The sequence below is a fragment of the Carettochelys insculpta genome, chromosome 3 (genome assembly GCF_033958435.1).
Source record: "Carettochelys insculpta isolate YL-2023 chromosome 3, ASM3395843v1, whole genome shotgun sequence".
NCBI classification, from domain to species: Eukaryota; Metazoa; Chordata; order Testudines; family Carettochelyidae; genus Carettochelys; species Carettochelys insculpta.
Window position 1 is genome coordinate 22,349,104 of NC_134139.1, and position 21,888 is coordinate 22,370,991.

The following is a 21,888-nucleotide window of genomic DNA, read 5'->3' on the forward strand; positions in this document are numbered from 1 at the left end:
GCTATTTTCCCAAGTACAGGATGCTGTACAGGACTTACTATGCAACATAATTATAGATTTGGGCTACACATCCTGTCTGAGTATGAAGCATTCAGTACATTCTTTCTCTCCAGCCAGTTGTGTGATCCCTTTGACCAACCCTTTCCTGCCCTTCCTAATGCTCTCAAACCTCCTTCAATCCCTCCTCATTCATGATCTCTCCCCACCTTCTCTCTTCCAGTTCTTTTCTCTCAGCCTTCAGATATGTCACCTTCTCCTCCTACCTTAGGAATATCCCCACCACCACTCTCTAAATATTTACCTGTTTTCCCCACCTCCACTTCACACCCAACCCCTGAGCTTGCAAGCAACTCTTGCTGCTTTGACTGCCTTCCCCGATACATCTCTCTTTTACGCTTGTAATCTGATTTTCACCTCTTCCACCTCAGGTTCTCACTAAATCCCAGGACTTCCTCTCTACCCTAACCCTTCTCAACCTTTCCAGCTGTGGTCAGGGGTGGGCTTCTGTTGCTGATAACCAGTTCCAAACTCTCACCCCAACACTGGAGTAGAGATCACACCCACAGCCTTTGGGGGTGCAGGAAATCACTCAAATCACTCTGACTTGCTACTGGCAGCACACACACAGCTTCAGCAACAGCAGCAATCACCTTAATCAGCAAACCTATCCTTTCAAGCCCTCAGGGGGCCTCTTTTCTTCCTGGCTCTGGTGAATCCTCAAGTGAAGCACTGTGCAGGGTCAAAGGGCCATATACTCAGGCCACTCCTTGGACCACTGGTGCACAACCTTTTTTGAACCACAACCCCCATATTTTATTGCACTTGTGTCACAACCCCCCAGTTAAGCCCTATCAGCCCCAAACCCACCCCACCTCCAGATTTCATCTGCCTCAGAGCACACGTGTAGCTCTCCTGGATGGCTGCCACCATCCCTCTCGTGCTGCTTCCCCTGCTGCCTCCTCCTCTGCGTGGCTCTGGCAGCCTCAGTCACCCCTCCCTGCATGTGCAGGGTGGGCGGCTCCCTGCTCTGCCAGCTTTCTCCGGGGTCCCCTGCCCTGCTGGGTGACTTCTGTAGGGCTCCCTGCTGCCACAAACAAAAAACTAAAGTCCGTTTAAACAGCAGCAGCCTCCGGAGCCACAAAAGCAGTTACCTGCGGCAGCGCTCGGAGCTGCATGCGGCTCTGGAGCCATGACCCCAAAGAAGACATCTGCGACCCCCAAGGGGGGGTCGCGACCCATGAGTTGAACACCACTGCCCTGGACCCAACCAAGAGCCTGGAGCTCAGATCTTGGCCTGCTGCATGCCTGAAGAAGCACATGCCCTCTCCAGCAGCCCACACAGTCCCTTCTCCAACTGCAGGAGAGTCACCACCACACAGAGTGGGTGGGATTTCCTGCCAGCTCATTAATCAGTCAAGATGGATGGAGTAGGGGAGGAGGGTGGCATTTTCTATGTTTGTTCTCCTGCCAATCAGACCTCCAAGGACAGGTTTCCCACTCACAGCACTGCTTCTGCTCCAACGGGGAGTTGCACTCTGCTGCTTTCAGCACCACTGTCCACACCATTCTTCTCAATTCTCTCTCATCTCCAAAGGCTTTTATACAGCTGGCACAACAGCCCTCTCACTCTCACAGACAGATCCTTCAATGTCTGAGTTAAAGGCTCCATCCTCTCCCTGTAGCCAGCCTCCCCTCTTCTCCTCTTTGCTGGATGCCAAAGGACACAATCTTGTGGCACACAACTATTGATGACTCCCACATCTGCCTCTCCCTAAGCCATGATATAGTTCTTCCTACAGGTCCTGCCACCAATTTATATGCAATCCAATGAAACTGGAATTTGTCTCTCTCTCCAAGTCTTCTATTCCCTTCTCCTTCACAGCAGATACTTTATTACCTTACAATTTCCCAGGCTTACAAACACACATTCATTCATCCCACATATTAAGGATGTTTCTAAATCCTGCCACTACTTTCTTTACAATGGATCCAAAATCCATTCATTCTTTTTCATCTCTCCTGCTCGAAGACTTGCCCATATGTTTTCCTAGACTACTCTGAATGTCTTCTCTCTGAACTTCCTGACATCTACCTTACTACCATCAATCTATCAAGCAGCTACCAAATCATCTTCTCCTGATGCTCTGATCACATCACTCCACTTTCCAACTGCTTTATTGAGTCTGCATTCTTTTCCAGCTCACTGGGGCTTTCCTGGCTCTGTATAGCTCTACTGTCAAATCACTGGTCATATGTATCTCTCTGATCCCTGCATTCCCCCAAATCCACCTCACCCCACGCTCTCTCTGCAAAAAGCATCTCTGCGACATCTCTCATGCTACTCCAAGCAGATGGAATACCCTTCCCAAACCCCATACCCTAGACAACCTCCTTCAAAAAACCCTTTCCAGAACCTGCAACATGTACTCTAGTTAACTCCCCTTCAATTGTTAAAGAAACAGTTTTGCAAGTACCCAGAAAAAAAGCTAAGAACAAACCTGATCAATCCTATACAACCCAAGTAATCAAGTAAGCATATGCTGCATCCCTTCCTTCCATCAACTTGACTTATTACCTTCCTTTCCAGCTTGTCACCCTATTGTCAATTTAGACTGTAACTTTTGTAGAAAAGGAACCTTATTCTCCACTCTATTATGCTAGTTGTAACCTAATCCACTTAAGTTAAAATGGAGAAAGAGAAATAAATCAAACAAAAAAGCAGGATTACAGAATGGAGAATCAGGCTACTTATTCACTGCATAAAGTCCCATGAACCCCTGCAGAATGGTGCGACATAAAAAATAATTATAGATAACAGTATTACCTGTATAGCAGGATATGTCTTATTGCTGTCAGTACTACGTTCTCCTGGAATGCTGCCTGCTGATCGTCCTTCACATTTGTATCTGAAACGCATGCCTCTCTGCCTGGGTTGCTCGAATATTTCAATGCAGGGTTCAGCCCCACCTTTAGGAGAATTAAAATGTTCAAAGTTAAAAAAAAAAGACAGTTAAAAAAGCAAAGAAACTGTGGTGTTATGGTTAAACCACTGGACCAGGACTCAGGCAATCCGAGTTCTACTTTTGGATTGTCCAGTTTTCTTGTGTGACCTTGGGTAAACCTTTTAGTTTATCTGTGCCTCAGTTCCCCCTCTGTGACATGGGGGTGATGACAATTCCTCTCTCTGATTCATCTGTCTTATATTTAGACTGCCAGCTCCTCATGGCAGGGTCTGTCTCTTACGGTGTGTGTGAACACGAGTGCCCCAGTGGAGAAGGCTTATAGGTACTGCTGTAATATATATAATCATTAGCAGGTTTCCTCCCCACAGAGCTCAGTTTGTCTTAGACAGTGGTGAAAGCCTGTCTGCTGAAACATTATTTCACAATGTCAAAACAAACAGATCATTAGTCCAAAGGAATAGTTGAATTTTTTTGACTACAGTACACTTTTCTGAGTGCAAGTCCTCTCAAAGTGAAGGTATTTCCTCTGAATCGATTGATTTAGCTCCAACTGTGGTGAAACAAGTTCTGTGCAAATTAGGCAAAACCCCCTAATGATTTCAGTTTCATTATTGTGGTCCCAGAAATTTCATGGCTGCTTGTGGCCAAGTCTCTGCTCTGAGCTGTCCATTTCCCATGGTAGCCAACAAAAGCAGCAAGATAGATTTTAGTAAATGAGTGCTGGGAAGCAGTAAAAGAGCCCTGTGCGCAAAAACAACAAGTCCTCTGGCACCTTATAGATGAACAGATATTTTGGAGCATAAGCTTTCGTGGGCAAAGACCTGCTGAATAAGCGGGTCTCTGCCCACGAAAGTTTATGCTCCAAAATATCTGTTCGTCTATAAGGTGCCACATGACTTCTTGTTGTTTTTGAAGATACAGACTAACTCGGCTACTTCTCTGATACGTGTGCAAAAAGGCAACTTTCAGAGAATGAGTGTCAAGAGAACATGGTGGGACTGACACCAGTAAAGGCTCTGGAAAGATCCTGATTTCAGGGAGTCCACATACATTCTTCCAGGTGATATTCACCCTCTGCAGAGGGCCAGGACAAGGTCTGGGCCCCACATAAGTCTAATTACAGCGAACTGCACTCCCCACTGAGAGCACTGAAAATGTTAGCCAGACCACCACTGACATAACAGTAACATCAGCAACAAATATTGAAGAAGCAAAAATGATAATGGGGTTTTGTTTGGATACTGAATTATGTTAGTAGGAACACACACAGTTGAACTCTGCACTGACTTATATAGCATCCTATACAAATGAGCTGGGTGTGCATTACAAAGAAGCAGAACTGGTAATGAGGCACCTTTATACACATTTGGAAGCAAAGACTCTACAGCAAGTCAGTGATACAATGTTGCAACGTCAACTGTTGTACCCAAAGTAGACATTAAGAGATGGAACAGCCTTTCAAACCTTCACATATATATTTTGGACAGTTCTATAGAATAGGAGTTTTGGGGAAAGAGACAAATCAGTATTATGAAAACTTTATCTTTTGTTGCTGCCAAAATGGGATTATATTGGGACTCAAAAGCTTGCCTGTATTGGTTCGCAAGAATGTTGTTTCCTACAAGATTTGTTGTGCCCCCAAAGGTATTTTATTGCAATACTAGAAAACACTTCTCTCTTAGATCAGGGAAGTGCAGTGAGCTAAGTGATATGGCAGCTCTTGAAAGAAATGTGTGTAAGAGAAAAGAAGAGCTGCATCTGCATGACAGAATACTGACCTTTACTTTCATACTGATAGATAGCTTTTGAAAGATGATGTGCATAGTGGCTCTTGTTGCTGGTTGTGGGAACAGTCTGCAAATCAAGCTATGAATAGGCTGGAGACAATTGGATGTGTCTAAATTGGGGAAAGTTATCAAAAAGTTCCCTAGTAATCTGAACACTTATGTGTATATACCAATCAGCTGAAACAGAGAATTTTGTCTCATATTCCTGATTTCCAAGATTCCATTGTTTCACATGCATCTCACGAAGTGGGTCTCTGCCCAAAAAAGCTTATGCTCCAAAAAATCTGTTAGTCTATAAGATGCCACAGGACTTCTCATTGTTTTTGTGGATATAGACTAGCATGGCTACCCTTCTGATACTTGCTCCACAACGCAATATGAAACCCTTTTCTAATAACAGAATGAGCCTTAACATTGTTTTTAGGCAACTTCCCAAAAAATGCAAGTAACCATATATGCCACTTTCCAGGTAGTGAATGACAACTTTAGCAATTGCATCAGAAAATGGGCTGGCACATTCAGCATATACTGGTCACAATCGTAGCTCCTGTCCTTTTAAAAGGATTGTCCTTTTCCTAAATTTTGGCTCTTCTTGAGGTGTGCTTTTGCAGATACTGTGTTAAGGGCAGAATGAGCATGACTAGCCAGAGGGGGATAAATCCGAGAAACAGACATGATTAAACAAAAAACACAGAAGCAACACAGGAATGACTTCAATAGGAGATCAGAGTTCCCAGCAACTCACAGTATTGGACCCATATGCTGTGTGGAAATGTCTTTCATACACTCAGAACTATTTATCCTTGTCTGACAAGCACAGTCCAGTGGTTGAGGTATAAGGAGTCAGGAGAGTCTATCAAAGAGCAGCTCTGTCACCTTGGACATTATCACTTAACCTCTCTGCTTTGTCTTCCTCGTTTGTAAATGGAGATAAAGACATACACTCTTGTAGAGCATTCTGGGACTTTTGGATGGACAGTTCTATACAGGTGCTAAACATTATTATTAAAATAAAGAAATGCACATCTATAAAGGGAATCACAAAGTGCCTAATCATCAGGTTACATAGGAGAAACAGATGTACACTCATGTGCGTGCAAGTATACGTAGATGTGACCACAACCCTGCCCACCCACACATTACCTGTCAAAACTCTGTAGAGTCTTGTCATTTATGATTGTGTTTTATAGAGCTTCTTCAAGTACTTTAATATCTCTACTTTAATTTATAATTTTGTCTTCCTATACATGTCTGCAAGGGTTACTGTTTCACCCACTGATGACATCAACTGCATTTTAAAAGACAGGCCTCAATTGTCTTCACATAGATTTAATTTGTGGTTGAAATAAAGGTTACTCGAGTCATGCCCCCTGCTTAACAGCAAGTGTGGGCTTGGGTTTTGCTTGCCCACAATGACACAGTAACCTTCATAGATTACAAATTAACTTGAATTTTAATTTGACTTTAAGAATCAAGTTATCATCTACTGCTTTACTAAACCTGGCACCATGCCACTACAGGCAAGAAACACAAATGGGTTTGTGTGAACTAAAGAACTTGGAGACTTTGGATTAGCACTCTCTGTAGTAATACTAGACATCCACTTGTTCTCATTTTCTGTAAATGAACATACTCTTGCCAAAGCAATGCAGTTGACACTATTTCATAATCCCCACTGGAACTCACACAGACAAACTGCATATCCTTTTTACAGTAGCAGAAATATAAACCATGTAAAAAAAATTCTTGCAATGGCAAGGAGCACTAATTCTGCACTACTTAATTACCTTAGTCAACTACAGGGACACAAAACTGAAACAAGCAGAAGAAACCTACAAATCCATATTAAAGGAAGCACTTATTTGTACTTATGTTTACTGGCTATAGGATTATTGTGTTCTGTGTCCCAGCACACCTAGTGTAATTTTTTTTTTTTTTTTACAATATTGCATTTGCACATCTATGAATGCACTGAAAACATCAATAAATATTGTTTTTTCAATAGTAAGAGGTAAATTCTCAATGACATCAGTGGAAGAAACCAGTGAAACCATCAACAACAATATGAGAACAGCAAGGAATGAGAGTTACACTGATTCAGGATTTGGGACACAATTCTGTATTAGTGACCAAAAAAAACCTACAGTGAGAAGCACAGAGAGTTTAAAGTTAGATACGCCACAACCCATCAGAATTAAAGCTAAAAGATGGAAGCAAATGCTGATTTCCTCATCTACCATTAGGAAGCAAGTCCTTTACCATGACTGCAAAAGAACTAATGAAAAAATGCAGCTGTGACTGCAAAGGGTTTTCAAGGATTGGATACTCTGCCTTCTACTAAAACACTGATTGCCTATGTGCACCGGAAACAGGGAAGGAGAAATACATGCGAAACATTCATCTTAGGGTGAGGATTTGGGGGAATTCCTGAGTTATCTGCAGAAGTCTGGTTGTACCTCCATGTTGAGTTCAGGGAAAGGTGAAAAACAAAGTGAAGTGGGCTGTGACAGACCATACCTCTTTCTATGCTCTACTCTACAGGAAAAACAACTGGACTATGGACTCAAGCGTTGCCTTGGGCTAGCAAAGCCAAAGATTCCTCTGCACAGAAGGGACACAAGACTCTGCAATTCTTGCATGCAACTGGAGCATATTCTGTGGAGACACACTTTAATGTATTATTTTGAGTGCATGAATGAGTTGGAGGCACGCCATTGAGTGATGGGAGTTTTACTATAAACAATATGCAATCACTACACAAAATCCCAATGTACAGGGGTATATTAGGTGTGGACACCATTGTGGCACTGATGGAAAAATTCTGCCCCTCCAACTAGATGCCCTGTTCAGAATCTGTGAACCAGGTACCCCAACCTGCATACCCAAAAATCAGTGTCTGCTTCTGAACAATTAGGCCCTAAATTCTAAGCATTTGCCACCTCTTATCACAGCCCAGGTAGGAGGAGGACTCCACCTAAAACAACTACAAATACATTCTTAATTCCAAAAGAGCAACCCGCTACCCCAGCATTCATGAACTGTGCATCTTCTAAACAGACACAGTTCAGAGACAAAACTCCTTTATGTACTACTTCTTTCTTGTCACGTGACATTACAGACTAGTAAGTAGAAGAGAAGCTTGTAAATACTAGGAAGTTAAGAACTTCCCCTGTTTAAAATTTCTTCACTGATTACTAATAAGTTGAAAATATATTAGTTGCATATAAAAAAGATAAGCTGAAACAGTAGATACCTATCTGCTCTAAAATACAATACACATTTTTTAAAAAATCATATGCATGTGAATTCAATAACTTGATTTATCTGATGAAAAGCCAGCATTCAGATGAGCAGATCAAACATTTATACTGGCAATGGTTGAGCAACTGATAATCACATACCATATACAATTAATGGAATGCTTTTCTTCTCAGCAACTACTTTAATTAATGCAACCACGTCGAAAATTAAAAATGGTAAATCTTTACTAAAGGTGCCTGAGGACAAACTTTTTAAAGGATGTAGGATGGAAGGACATCACTGAGCCCACGAGAAACTAAATCACAATTCTGAATTCCTTTGCCTACCCAATCTGTGATCACTTTCAGTGGTACTGCCTCTCAGTTTCGCTAATGGAATCTATAACACTTCGTTTCATTATTTCAAATGCTATGTCTCTTCATTAACTGGCAGGTGTTTCCTCACCCTCCTCCCTCTCTCAAAAAACCCCTGCTTTATTAATGGGAGGGTAAGGCAAAATAAGAACCAGTGCCTTCCCCCCAAATGTTCAGCGGCAAAGGAGGAAAGAAATAGTAGCTTCCAGAGAGAGCCTTGTACAAACAAAACAGGCAGATCTTTTTGAAAAGAGAGTCAGTGCCCAGCACCACTACCCCAGATATGAGCATGGGAGGGATCAAGCCAGTTACTGCAGATGTCAGAGCAGTGGACACAGCTCATCTCCACCTAAGGAGCAAGTTCTCACAAGAGGCTCTAAAACAGGCCCAATTCTCATAACACCAGATTTGTTTTGTTAACAGATATCCCTACTGATCAAATTGGCCTTGCCTCTCTCACCTTCAGACAAGTGCAGGGCAAGAGAAAAATGAAAGTAACTGTCCCTTATACAATATGCTTTTTATATTCCTCTATATACACCATCTGCAAACAAAATGGAACATTGAGACCACATTTTCGAATGTGAGTTTTCACTATTGTAGAAACCTAAACATCTATTTTAGGCATCTTAACAGGGATTTTGGGGCCTAACTAAGATATTTAATTGCTTGAATCCAAATTTAGGTGTCTGTCTATCAGTATCCAAGTCTGAAAATTTGGATCCATCTGTGTCAAAGAAACTACCTGTCTCTCATGAGATGAGCTTTCATAAACTGCTTGTTTAATATGGGTCCTCTACCACAGTATCTCTCATCTAGTGTAATGTTTGTGACAAGTTTTCAACTAAAACCTTAATTTAAGTTAGTTATGAGGAATCCCCTTCCCACTACAGGATGAGCATTTGTTAATAACCACTGGTCGCTTCCTGCTGCAAAAACACACCGACAAGCACTGGCATATTTTTGTGTACTTTTTACACTTCTCCAATATTCTCTTTGATTTCCCAATGATTTAACCCCTTAAGACAACAGTAGGAAGGAAGAATTTAAAATGCTCAGGATACAACTATGGCGAAGTCAACAGAATTGCTGACATTTACACCCAGGTTGATTTTCTTTTTTTTAATTCTATTGGCACTCTCACAAAAAAAGAAAAAAAAAAGCCACACTCGAAACTCAGGTCATGTGAACTGACTTCCTCAAGTAGCTCTTGCCCTGCTACTGCCCTTCATCAACAACAACACCAATTACTTCTTTCCTTTCACACCTCTTCCTGTGTGTCACACTCAAGTCTGAGTCTCACCAGGGCTTTGCTGGAGCTCTCCTTGGCGAGCTTGCTGCACACACAGCCTCATCCCCGAGCCCACAGCCATGGCACACTCATACCTACCCTTGGGAAAGGTCGCATAATGCCGGTCAAGCCGCTCTCGGCTGCTGGTGTCTTGCCAAAGGCAGGAATGCAAACCAGGTGCCTCCTGCCAAGCCCAGAGCCCTGCCCAGGCTGGGTGAGGAGGGCCCAGCCGGCCCGGCTCCCGCCCAGCTGTACAGCAGTTCGGCGCCCGACAGCCCGGACTCCCCCCGTGCACAACCCCGCGGGGCCGCAGGCGCTCTAGCGCCTGTGACTGGGAGAGGCGCTGGGCTCCCGCGCTCCGGATCCCGGCAGCCCGCCGCACTGCAGGGGGCAGCCTGTCCGCCGCGCGCGCGCCCGCCCTGCCGGGGAGCGGGGCCCGCGCGGCGGGGCCACTTACCAGCCATGGTGCCCGCTCCACACGCGCGGTCAGCCCGGGACTCTCGGCGGCGGCTCAACGCTCTCCGGCTGCTCCGGCTCAGCTGTTCCCGGCCCTAGCGCAGCAGCTCCTCCCCGCGGCTGGGAATTTCCCGCGGCGGCTGACGGCTGTGGTGACGTACTGCTCCAGAAACCCGGGCCCCCTCCCCCCACGCGCCTGCGGTGCTGCGAGCCTGGGGGGGGGGGGGGGGGGGGGGGGAGTGACCTCAGCGGGAGACACCTACCGTGAGCGCAGGCCCTCCCCTCCCCGCGCCCGCGCGCCCCCGCCCAGCCCCCGGCTGCCTGCTCCCCGCCCGCTTCCTGCCAGCGCAGCGCCTGGCAAGCCAGCCTGACCTTCGCTTGGTTGCTGGAGTGTGACCCGGGTCTCGCCTAGCGGCGCTGCCTGACCCTGTCCCCTGTCACCACACACGCTGCCACCTCTTGTCCTTACGCACGTGCGTGTGCGGAGCACCCACTTTTTTAATGCCAGCACCGACGTGCTTTAGCGATAGCTGGTGCACAGTCCCAGCAAGAGCTGGTGGAGCTGGCAGCAGCCAGCAGGGACCTGTCGAAAGAGCTGGCAGGGATCTGGGTTGCAGTAGGGCCGTACCTGTAAGAAATGTAAAGTTCCTTTCACCCCTGGAAATAGTTAAAGGCGCAAAGCTCAGAAGGGGCAGGAATTCAGTTCAACAGTAGTATGTCAGCCTGGCAATATTCACAATGTTGCCAGTGTTAAAAACAAGTATCAGAGGCACCTTATAGACCAGCAGGTATTTTGGAGCATGAGCTTTGTGGGCGAGACCCACTTCGTCGGATGCATCTGATGAAGCGGGTTTTTGCCCACAGAAACTTATGCTCCTAAATATCTGTTCGTCTATAAGATGCCACAGGACTGCTTGTTGTTGATGTTAAAAACAGACACAGGATGCCCAGGCAATGAGTGCGGTCCAACGTGCACACTCGCATGCAGCTGCAGTTCAATATCAAGCGACTCCATAATTATGGTTGCAACTAAATCTCCATTATTGTTCCTTCCCAGACAATGATAACCAAGATTGGGCTCATGATGGACATAAGGGAAAGATTATTTTTTTGACAGTTTATAAGTAAACAAAAACACCTGGAAAACAGAGAGAAAATAAAGTCCAGTCTTTTCCTAAAAAAAATTCTCGGTACAAAATCAAAATTTAGGTGATTAAGGTCTAATTTCAAAAGTTACTTCACTTTTGAATTGGTAACTCTGCTATGGAATATTTGCTCTGTACTGGATCACTTTATTTAGAATGTGAGATAAGCTGAAAAGGTGTTCTATCATGCAAAAGGTTACCAGGCTCCTGCCTATGGTATGATTGATCTGGATCTGGATAGGGTTATAAAAAGAAAAGGGGAAGGCTGCATCCTCACTCCTCCCAGTTGTTGATGCTGGAAAAACCCTGGTTGAAGTCAATGTATGCTAGGTTTGAGTTTTGGTAGTAAAACAAGCCATGAGAAAGAGATATTAAGTAAATTATAACTTCCCCAGGCTGCATAGCGTGCAATCCAGTTTATATTATGTCACAGAATTAAGAGAAATACTTATGGTTTCAGTATAAATGAAAAGAGGAGGAAGCTTCTCTTCCTTTTCCTGCCCCAACAGATCTCAGCAGGCAACCTGACCACTAGAAAGGCATGTAAATGAAAAGGGAACACAAAAGGCATGGCTGGCAAGCCTGTCAAGGCTAGTGAGAGTCAGGGAATCCTGAATCATGTGTAGATATGTTTGAGGCTCAGAAGCTAGTTTTGGTTTACCTGAGGGAGAGGAGCTAGAAATGCAGGGTGCTTAGGATCCTGATGAACATCTTAATTAGAGAGGTTCTTCTCTCCCTGTCATCCTGTTATTGCTGATCCTCAAGTCTCTTCCCAGCCATATTTCCTCCCTTCCTAGGGGCCGTAAGAAGAGACCACTATCCAGCTCTTCAGAGGTCTCGCCCTCCTGCCCTGAAACTAGTAGTAGGACACCTTGTAAGGGTTTGTTCTTCCCCTGTACCTCCTAACATCAGCAGGATTGGAGTTTGCAGGAGCTAGTAGACCATGGGACCATTTTGCAAATGATGGAAATTCCTAGCAGGTACATATCAGTGTCTAGAGAGCATTCTGCATCCCAGGATTGTTAGGATATATCTACACTGACATGTTTTGTCGCCAAAAACCTGTTTTTGGTGACAAAACACAGCGTTCACACAGCAATGCAATGAAAGTCACAAAAAGGTCAGTTTCTGGGACAGAAACTTCCACCTCCTGGAAGGACTTCCCCCCCACCCACTCCCTTTACTGTAGGCAATCATGAAGTGTGTGTACAAAAAGGATAGTATTGTTGATTTTAGTGAACTCCAGGAGCTTTCCCACCATGCTTGGTAATTACTCTGGCCAATGCTTTGAACTTTGCTGCTCTTCAGCCAGGTAATAAGAATGAGCCCCGCCCCATGCAAGCTTGGGAACCTTTAAAATCCCATTTCCTGCAGGCTGCTTCATTTTTTTCTGCTCTGATTCAGTGTGTTTAGAAAGGTACCCATGGAGATTATTTAATCACCTGTTTCTCTTGCAACTAGTGTTCTCACTAGAAAATTTAACTTCTGCACTACTAAGTAAATTTTTATCTCTTGTTGTCAGTGCTACAGATTTGTTTCCCTCTGAATGACATTTTTAAGTCATTTTTCTCTGATGAAACTGTCTCTCCACAGTTGATCCCAAAAGAAAAATGAATTACATATCAAAAATTTATCTTGTTTTCTGTGCTTGGTATATTTGTTATTTGTAGCATTTTCTATAGTGTTTTAATAATGTATATGCAAACATCTTCCCTGAGGATGAGGGGTGGATTGGGAAGGCTTGTGTGTTTCAGTGACCTTGATGGCTAGGCCAGCAGCAGGTCTAAATCCTGGTAAAGCCACCCAAGACAGGCAGTCAAAAGATAGGGACCAGATGAAGAGCATCTTTCTGGTTCTCCAAGTTAGGAGCTGAGTCGTAGGCCAAAAGCCAACCTATTTGTGTAAAAATTGTTTTTAAAAAGTTATAGAGACACAACAAAGTACCCTGCAGAAAGGTTCATACCCAAGATGGTGGAACCTTCTTGGATCCATTAGCTAGATTTGACAGCATGAGAAAGATTGAGATTCAGATGTGTAAAGTAACCAAGGCTCCACATCTTGAGGGTAAAGCAGCTCTTCCATCACTAATCTGTGGAAATCAAATGCAGGTCCTCCACGTTCTATATTTTCACTTGTTGTCACTGATACTGTCAATACTGTATCTGGAGCAGTGTAAGGAGTGCAGCTGCGAGTTATCAACTTTTCAAGGAAAGACCAAAACAAAACATAAATCTGAGGGCCTAAGACATGTGAAGACTTATTGGTTGCCCTAATGCAATAAAATGCAACAGGGTGTGTATGTAACGCTGCAACGTTTGGCACAACTTAGGCCTCATCTTCACTTGTGCTGTGTACCTGCAGATCCCATCAGTTAACATAATGGTTAGAGCCCTGGACATTCCACAGTTTGCAAATATGATCTGTGGATATCCACAGATTTGCAGGGCTCTGAAATTGTCATTGTAATTCAGTGTAATAAAGGAGTGCTGAAAAGTGCTAGTCATAGGACATGTCATGTGGCAGCATTAATATCTATTCTCTCCACGTCTTACACAATCACTAATGAGTAAGATGTGCTTTTCCAAAAGACATAGTTCTGTAAGGAAAACTACAATTAAATTAGAAATGTTGTTGTCCTATTCTTCCTGTCTTGTGGCCTCTGCCAATTAATTATGTCATATTCCATACTGTGCTTGAACATTTATATAGAAGTCTATATCTTAAAATGATGTCACAAAGTCCTCTTAGAAAGACTTGTCAGTTTTGTTGTCTCTTGAGGGTGACTGTCCCCTCAGTTGAAGAGCCAAATTCTGCAGCCATTTCACACGCAAAACTCTGAGGCAGAGCGATTGGCCACATCTACACTCACAAGAACTTTCAAAAGCGAAACCGAAAGGCGGGCCCCTTTCAAAAGAATCTGCAATGCGTCCGTACACACAAAGCGCTCTTTTCAAATTCATTTCGAAAGATGGCAGCATGGCTTTCAAAATCGCTCTTCCCTTCCCGTGTCAGGAAGAGCCCCTCCTTTCAAAACCCTCTTTAGAAAGTGTGCCAGTGTAGACGTTCCACAGGCCATTCTTTCAAAAGATCAGTCCTCCATGGCACTGGCCAGCGGCATGCAGAGACGCTTCTACCAGTACGTGGGGTGCCCTATGGCCAGCACAGCCGGCTTCATTTAAAGACGCACAGGCCCAGAAGCCCCGTGCAGGAAGCTGAGAGCGTGCTGGCTGCAGACACTGCATGAGCCTGCAGCAGCATGCACTCCCAGCGAGAACAGAGGACAGTGAGGCACACAAGCGGCCTCATGGCTACACTCCAAGACCCCCAGGGCCCTCTTCCGACCCACCCAAGAACTCCCCAGAGGGGAAAAAAAAGGGGCCCACCTCCTGGAGTGAGGGGGAGATCAAGGATTTGTTGGGGCTGTTGGGGAACACGAGGTGCTCCTCCACACTACTGGCCAGTGCAGGAATGCTGCAGCCTTTGTCTGGCTGTCAGCGAGACTCAGGACCTGGGGCCACCCCCCAGCTCGGTGGACCAAGTCAGGTCCAAAGTAAAAGAGTTGTGTCAGGCATATGCCCAGGCCCAGGATGTGGCTGGGCACTTGGAGGCAGTGCCCACTGGTTACCCCCACTACAAAGCCCTTGCCTAGCTGCTGGAGCTGAGGGAGGCCAGCGAGCCAGAGGCCTTGATGGACACAGGGGCACCGGAGTTGGAGGCCCAGCACATTCCCCCCTCCCCTCTTGTCTCCACAGCACCATTGTCTGAGGGCAAGGTGAGCCCTGTTCAGGGCCAGGAGGCTGCGCCCTGAGTGCCGAGGGGGCTGGGCCATCGGGTCATCCACCACCTGCGTGGGCCCATGCCCAGAGGCCACACCGCCACCTCCATGGGGACGATGAAGAGGAGGCCGTCTCTCAGATGGCGGTGAGCTGAGAACAGACAGCCGTACTGCGGTGGTGGCTGGAGTTCAAGAAGGCAGACATGCGGTGGTGGTGTGAGGCCTGGGGCAAGGTCACTAGGGCCCTATGGGCTCTCACCCAGGCTGTCACCCGGCGCCCACCCCTGCCACTCAACTCCTCCTCTGCTGCCTCCCATGCCCTGCCACCTACCCTGGCACCCCCCTGCATCTCCCTGGCTGCCTACTCCAGCACCCCCCGCCACCTCTCTGCCACCTTCCCCAGTTCCCCCCCGACCTGCACCCTTGCCACCCCTGACCTCGCTGCCCTCCTCCCATCCGATGTCTCCCCAGCTGCCCTGCTGGAGCTGGTGCAGCTGCCCCTGGCCATGGCAAGGCATGCTACGTCAGCCCCTCACCCCTCCTGCCCCCAGCACCCAGCCTACAGCCACAGCACCCCCTGGCACTCCCTTACTTCCCCATGGTCCTGGCTCTGTCCCAGCTGCACTGGGACCCACTGACCAGGGGCAGTAGGGCCCCCTGTGGTCATCATGGGCCATGGCCCCCCGCCCCCACGGAGGACTAAGGCCCCCCCTTCCAGGTTCTGTGGCCCCACCCCACACTCTGTACATAGTTCCCCCTGTTCACCCCTGCATATAGCCCCCTGTTTGTGTGATTGGTTCCACACTGTTTTTTTCAAGTTTTGACATGTTTATTTGAAAACAAACACATGTTCCATGTGATAGGTGGGGGAGGGGGATGTGTGCAAGTGCGAGGCATTGGTGGTGGGGGGATTGGAGGGGTGGTAGAGCACCTGCAGGGGACTGTGGTGGAGGGTGCCAGGGGGAGGGTCATTGGGGCCCCTCATTGAAGACCACCTTGAGGGCCTCCCTCACCCGCACCACGTCCCGGTTTGCCAGGTGGCACGGCGGGGCTGCTCGTAGCCGTGCACTGCCTTGGTGGCCCACCCCGGGACATAGCACTCCTGCTTGCTCTCCACAATATTGTGGAGAGCATAGCACACGGCCATCACTGTGGGCACATTCCTGAAGCTGACCTCCAGCCTTTTGAGGAGGCAGCGGAAGCGCCCCTTGAGCCATCCAAAGGCCTGCTCCACTGAGCCTCAGGCCCACTTCACACGCTCATTGAAGAGCTCCTGGGTGGGGTCAGTCTGTTCTGTGTAGGGATGCATGAGCCACGGGTGGAGTGGATAAGTGGCATCGGACACTATGCATGGGGACATGCTGGGGTCCCTGATGGGGAGGTCCCATGAGGGCATGTAGGTCCCCTCCTGCATTCTGCAGCCCAGCCAGGTGTTATGGAGGATCCGGGCATCATGGGCCTGCCCAGACCATCCCGTGCAGATGTCCAGGAAGCGGCCCTGGCCATCCACAAGGGCCTGGAAGACTACTGAGTGGTGCCCCTTCCTATTAACATAGCACTCCATGCTGTAGTCCAGGGCCCAGATGGGAATATGGGTCCATACAGGGGCCCAAAGCACTTGGGGAAGTCCAGGAGGTGAAGCCCTCCATGGCCGCATCGAGGTCCCAGAGGTGCATAACAGTCTGCAGGAAGATGGCATTGATCGGTCAGATGACCTGCACGGGATGGAGGACGTGCACATCATGAGTGCATACTGGGGTGCCCCGTCCCCTCCCCAGCCCTCTGCTTTGTCCCCCTCTGGCCTCTCTCCAGGACTCTCCCCCATCTCTGATGGCCGCCCTTTCCTGGGAGCCTTCTCCCTGCTCCCCCTGGGGTGGATGTGTGATCCCAACATCACTTGTCTCGAGCAGGACGTGCTTGACAGGGCCTTGTCCCCACCAAACTGTGGCCAACCAAGTGGTGGCTGTCCAGGGTAGGCAGCTTCCAGATTGCTATCGCCACACGTTTCTCCAGGGGGAGCGCAGGCCTCATCCACGTGTCCTGATGCTGAAGGACAGGGGTCAGCCAAAGGCACAGCTCGAGGAAGGTCTCCTTTCTCATGTGAAGGTTCTGGAGCCACCGCTCATCATCCCACTCCCGCATGATCACCCGCTCCCACCACCCGGCACTGGTGTGGCAGCACGCATGCAGAATGTCACGAGGAATGGGGTGCAGGCAGTTCCCCATCGTGAGGGCCTGCAGGACCAGTGTGGGCATGGGTAGGCATTTGGAGGAGGAGGGAGGATGCAGCAATTATTGTGGCCAGCATTCTAACCACATTGTTGTTGGCATCCCTAGCAGGGAGCTGGCTGGGATCCAGTGGGTGCCTGTGGGGTTGTGTGGTCTCTCCGGGCACAGGGGCTGCATTGCTGTGTACACCAAACTGGCCCTCAGCCTGTGCATCCCAGAGCTGTTCGGGGGGGCCCTTTAAGGGAGTGGCTGGCTGCAGAGCCCAGAAGGGCTCGTACACCATGCAACCCCATCTGCAGCGTTACCTGGCTTGTTCTTTCGAAAGGGCTCCCATGGCTGTGTGGATGTTCCCTTTTGAAAGCGCGCCACTCCCTTTCAAAAGATGAGATTGGTGGATTGATTCACTTTTGGTTGCGTCCGTGCTCTTTCGAAGCCCAGTCTTTCAAAAGGTGCCTTCTGGAAGCTTGCCTTTTGAAAGCACCCTGTAGTGTAGGCACGGCCGTTGTTTCTCAATTATAAAAAGGAGTAATAGACTATTGGTAGTGCAATGAAATATAATAATAATTCTTATTAACAAGGAGCTTTCAAAGTTGTACTTAAGGTAAGGTTTGGATTTTTGTTGTTTGGTCATTATTAATGTGAACTTTCCTTATAACAGCTTTGAAAGCCCCTGCTTTGTCATGCATATGAAATACAGAAGCGTTCTGCTGTTTCTCAGCCTTGTTCTGCATCATTTGACTGTCAAGATGGCAGTTTCCTGAATGACTGCTAACTTTTCTTTATTATATTTAACACATGTAGGGAAAAATTAAGTGTTTCACTTATCATTGTGACCTGAGGTGGTGCCTGGCTTCTCTCTTATGTAAACATGAACGATTTGATAAATATCCATTTTTGTGCGTGTTATTTCTATGTGTTAGATAATGCCTAAAGGGGATAAAAAGTGTCCTTAGAGTTTTTAGTTTTGCATATTGCTCCAAGCCACTACTTTGGGCCTAGCAAAAGGTGTGATGTGCCAGGAGTCTTACAGAACAACACTCTCAGATGCCTGGGAAGAATAGTAACATTTTTCTGTACAAGAAGATCAACCACACACTTTCAATTTGAGTGACTTTGAGACAAGGGAAAACAACAAACTAAGAAAGAACCCAATTAAAATCTCCAGGGCACCATGCGTCTCTCTAGGTTAAAATACAGTCTGTACAGGTTGAACAGCACAGAACACTGAGAGCCAGAACTGGTGTCTGTATCAAATATGTGAGACACTGGGAAAGCTGGCCACGCATAGTAAGCGGCCATCCAGCTAACTAAAATCATGCCAGACCACAGATGTTGACTGACCAGAGAGTGCTGGACTAGAGAGGTTCAACCTGTACTATCTCTGTCTCATAAAATGATAATCATATGTAGACTTCCTAGAGTTGAAATGTGGGATCCAGAAAACAAAATCATTCCAGTTACACAGTCCACATCAACCAAAACCTTAGCCTGGCTAAGACACTAGTCAGAGTAGTAGATAACAGGCTGGAGCAAATGAATGTTCATGCAAATTATATTGGTTTTAAAGAAGAAACCTTGGAACAAAGACACAATGACAACAAGTGCAGTATAAAAGCCTAGAGAAAGAGCTGACATGGCTAAGGGACAGCAAGAGGCAGAAAGCAGAATGGAACATACTTATAATTGAGGCCTGATTTACATTAGAAAATTAGGTCAATTTAACTATGTTGGTTGGAAGTAAAAGCAGCACTAGGTCAACAGAAGAATTATCTACACTAAGGGGAGAATCCAGGGCTGAGAAGATTCTTTGCTGTGTCCTGTGAGGAGCCAGCTTTGGCTCCCTGAAAGGGGCAGACCCTCAGGTGGAAGGGGTGAGGCTGGTGGCTCAGCCTCCCACAGCCAGCCCTTCAGTGCCTCTGGGCAGCACAGTGATGAGCTCTGGCAGTGATTTAAAGGCCCTGGGGCTCTCGCGGCTGCCACAGCTTAGGTATCAGCAGCAGTGGCTGGGACCCCTGGGCCCTTTTAAATTGCTGGGCCCTGGGGCAGCTGCCCCCTTTACCTTCTGCCCCTTGTTGGCCTTGGTAGAATCTCTCCCCTTGTAAATAGTATCCCAGCGATGGTTCCGCTGTTTTGCTGCTACATTTCAAGTGTAGAGCACACCTTACTCAGACATCTCATAAACGTCAGTAAAGTGACTAACATCCAAATAGGAGCGAATTAGAATCCTATTTAAAATCTGAAAATGATAGTGCTGTTTGATACTGTGTTCATTCAAAGGAAAACTCAAACAGGGTTCAAATCATTGCAGGGCAAACCCCAGAAAACTGTCAGAGTTTTGCACAAATCTAACCCTACCTATAACATTCTTCAAAACATGAATTCCTCAGCAGCTGATATTAGTCAGAGGGTAAAACATTCAGAGATGAAACACCAACTCAGTTTTGGTGAATATCACCCATAAAAGTCCTAACATGCAGTTCTGAGACTCTAATATTTAAAATTATCAGCTGTAAGTACCATAGCTTAGTCTGCTCCTTAATTTGAACCTGACTTCCTAGGTGAAAAGACAAGCATATGACCCTCTAAAAGAAATCTCTTTATGAAGGAAGAATGTGCTCTAGCCAAACCATCAATAGCTATTCTGTGTGAGAAAATTCTCTTCACTCTCCCAACCCCAAAAATCCTGGGAACTAAGTCTACAAAAACAGTGAAGGCGACAGGGTAACCGTAGCTTAACTTTGGTAACTGGAGACTTATCAGCAGTTGATTGGGAAAGTGGACTGGACACACCTTCCTCTGACTCATTGTACTGTTCATATTGAATTATGTAGAGTTGATATTAAACACTCATGTTATTTTTAGTCAAACATTATGGAACACAGCCATGAGTGTCTGTCATAAGCTGGAGCCTCCTACAATTCATTTTATCTGCTGTGATTCTGAACCCAGCTTTCTAAAATGAAGGATGATACCCTCATCACGTAACAATAACAGCTCTGAGATGGGCCTGGGGACTGACTGTCTGGGGATAATAAGCAGCAAGTTGAGAGAGAGAGAGAGAGAGAGAGAGAGAGAGAGAGGGAGAGAGGAATTGAACTGTATCTTTCTTGTGGGAGGGATTTAGCCAGGCATAAATGTAAATCTGTGTAGTTAGCCTATGATAGGGGAAAGAGAGAAGACAGAGAAAGGACAAATTACCACTGCATTGTTTAAGTTGAGTTGGGGATGTAAAGGAAAGGGGAATACCTACACCGAGAGAGAGAGAGAGAGAGAGAGAGAGAGGGAACTGACCAACAGATAAAGGGATTAGTTAGACAGAGTGATGGTGACAGTAGTGCTTGGAAAGTTGGAGTCAAGGCACTTAGCTGCCTACTGTAAGGGCGGGAACCTGCCAAGTCAGCAGAACAAATAAAGCTCTTTCAAAAAGGGGCACAACAGTATGGGGCTTCCTGGAAGTTGGGGCGCAGTGACATCCTGCCCCAGCCCTGGAACTGAACCTGCCAAGGCTGTTGGAGGCTGACTCGTTCAACTAGTTAGTCAATGGAGATGACTGACTAGTTAGAATTTCCACTGCAGCAGCTTCAGCTTGTAGTGTCAGAGGATAAGCACTACTACAGGGATCTCAACTCAATTTACCTTATGGGCAGTGACAGCCTTCAAATCCTCCTCACGGGCCAGCAGGCATTCCCCTTTGGCAGGGCCCAGGGGGAGGTGGCATCTCTGTCTGTTTCCTCCCCCCACCATATGTCCCGCAGCCTTGCCTGCAGGCCCATGCTTTCCTACCCCAATGTCCCCCAACTCTGCCTGCTGGCCCCAGATGATTTAAAATCCCCGGAGGCTCCTGCTGCCACCACAGGCAGTATAGTAGGCTTAGAGCAAGCTCTAAGCCTACGTGCAAGCTCCATGCAGCTTCCAACTCATCCCTGTGGCCCAGGGGTGGTTTGTGCAGAGAGGCTGGCCTGGGAGATGACTGCAGAGCCTAGGAGGGGGATCTGTTAGAAGGGGTGAAATGAGAGAGAGAGGGCAGAAAGAGGTGACGTGGAGTGGGGCCTGATCTGGGGGAAGGTTATGGACGCAGTCTCCCAAGGCTGCAGGGACTTAGGTAGCATGTAGGCTACAAACCTGCAGCAGGACCATGAGTTTGAGTCCCTTGCACTAAAGTGGTCCATTTAGAAGCAATGGGTGCAGGAACTCAGGTGGGGAGCTAAAGGTATAAATAGTGCTTTCTTGTCACGGAACTTGCCCTGGTCATCATAATTACCCTTTTTCCTTAAGATTATTTGATGCGTCTCCCCCTAGTGCATGTGATTTCATACCAGTGTTTTGGTTTTGGCTTCTTGATGCAATGTCTCCTAGTGGTCATTTTCTAAAAGTCATTCTTTAAACATAGGAAAATATTTTCCACTGGGGTCACATAAAATCTGCTCCCTGTATCTGTTTCTGACAGCTGGTCATTCTTGGGTGGTTTCTTGCCTCTTCAAAAGGCAGGGGGAAGGCCTTTGTTGTGAAAAGCAGAGATGGACATCTCCAGGGTTCTCTTCCTCAAGGGCTACATCTACACTAGCCCCAAACTTCGAAATGGCCACACAAATGGCCATTTCGAAGTTTACTAATGAAGCGCTGAAATG

General features: G+C 46.8%; 1 protein-coding gene across 2 annotated transcripts in view; it reads right to left on the bottom strand.

Moving 5' to 3' along the window:
• The window catches only part of REL (REL proto-oncogene, NF-kB subunit), a 45,639-nt gene extending 35,340 nt beyond the window's left edge, over positions 1-10,299 (bottom strand). For both annotated transcript variants that reach the window (XM_074989471.1, XM_074989470.1), the window contains exons 1-2: positions 10,113-10,299; positions 2,825-2,967 (exon numbers count right to left, since the gene is read on the bottom strand). In XM_074989471.1, the coding sequence (XP_074845572.1) occupies positions 2,825-2,967; positions 10,113-10,119 (150 nt within the window). In that variant the 5' untranslated portion in view covers positions 10,120-10,299. The remainder of the gene's footprint in view (positions 1-2,824; positions 2,968-10,112) is intronic.
• Positions 10,300-21,888: the final 11,589 nt, after the last annotated feature.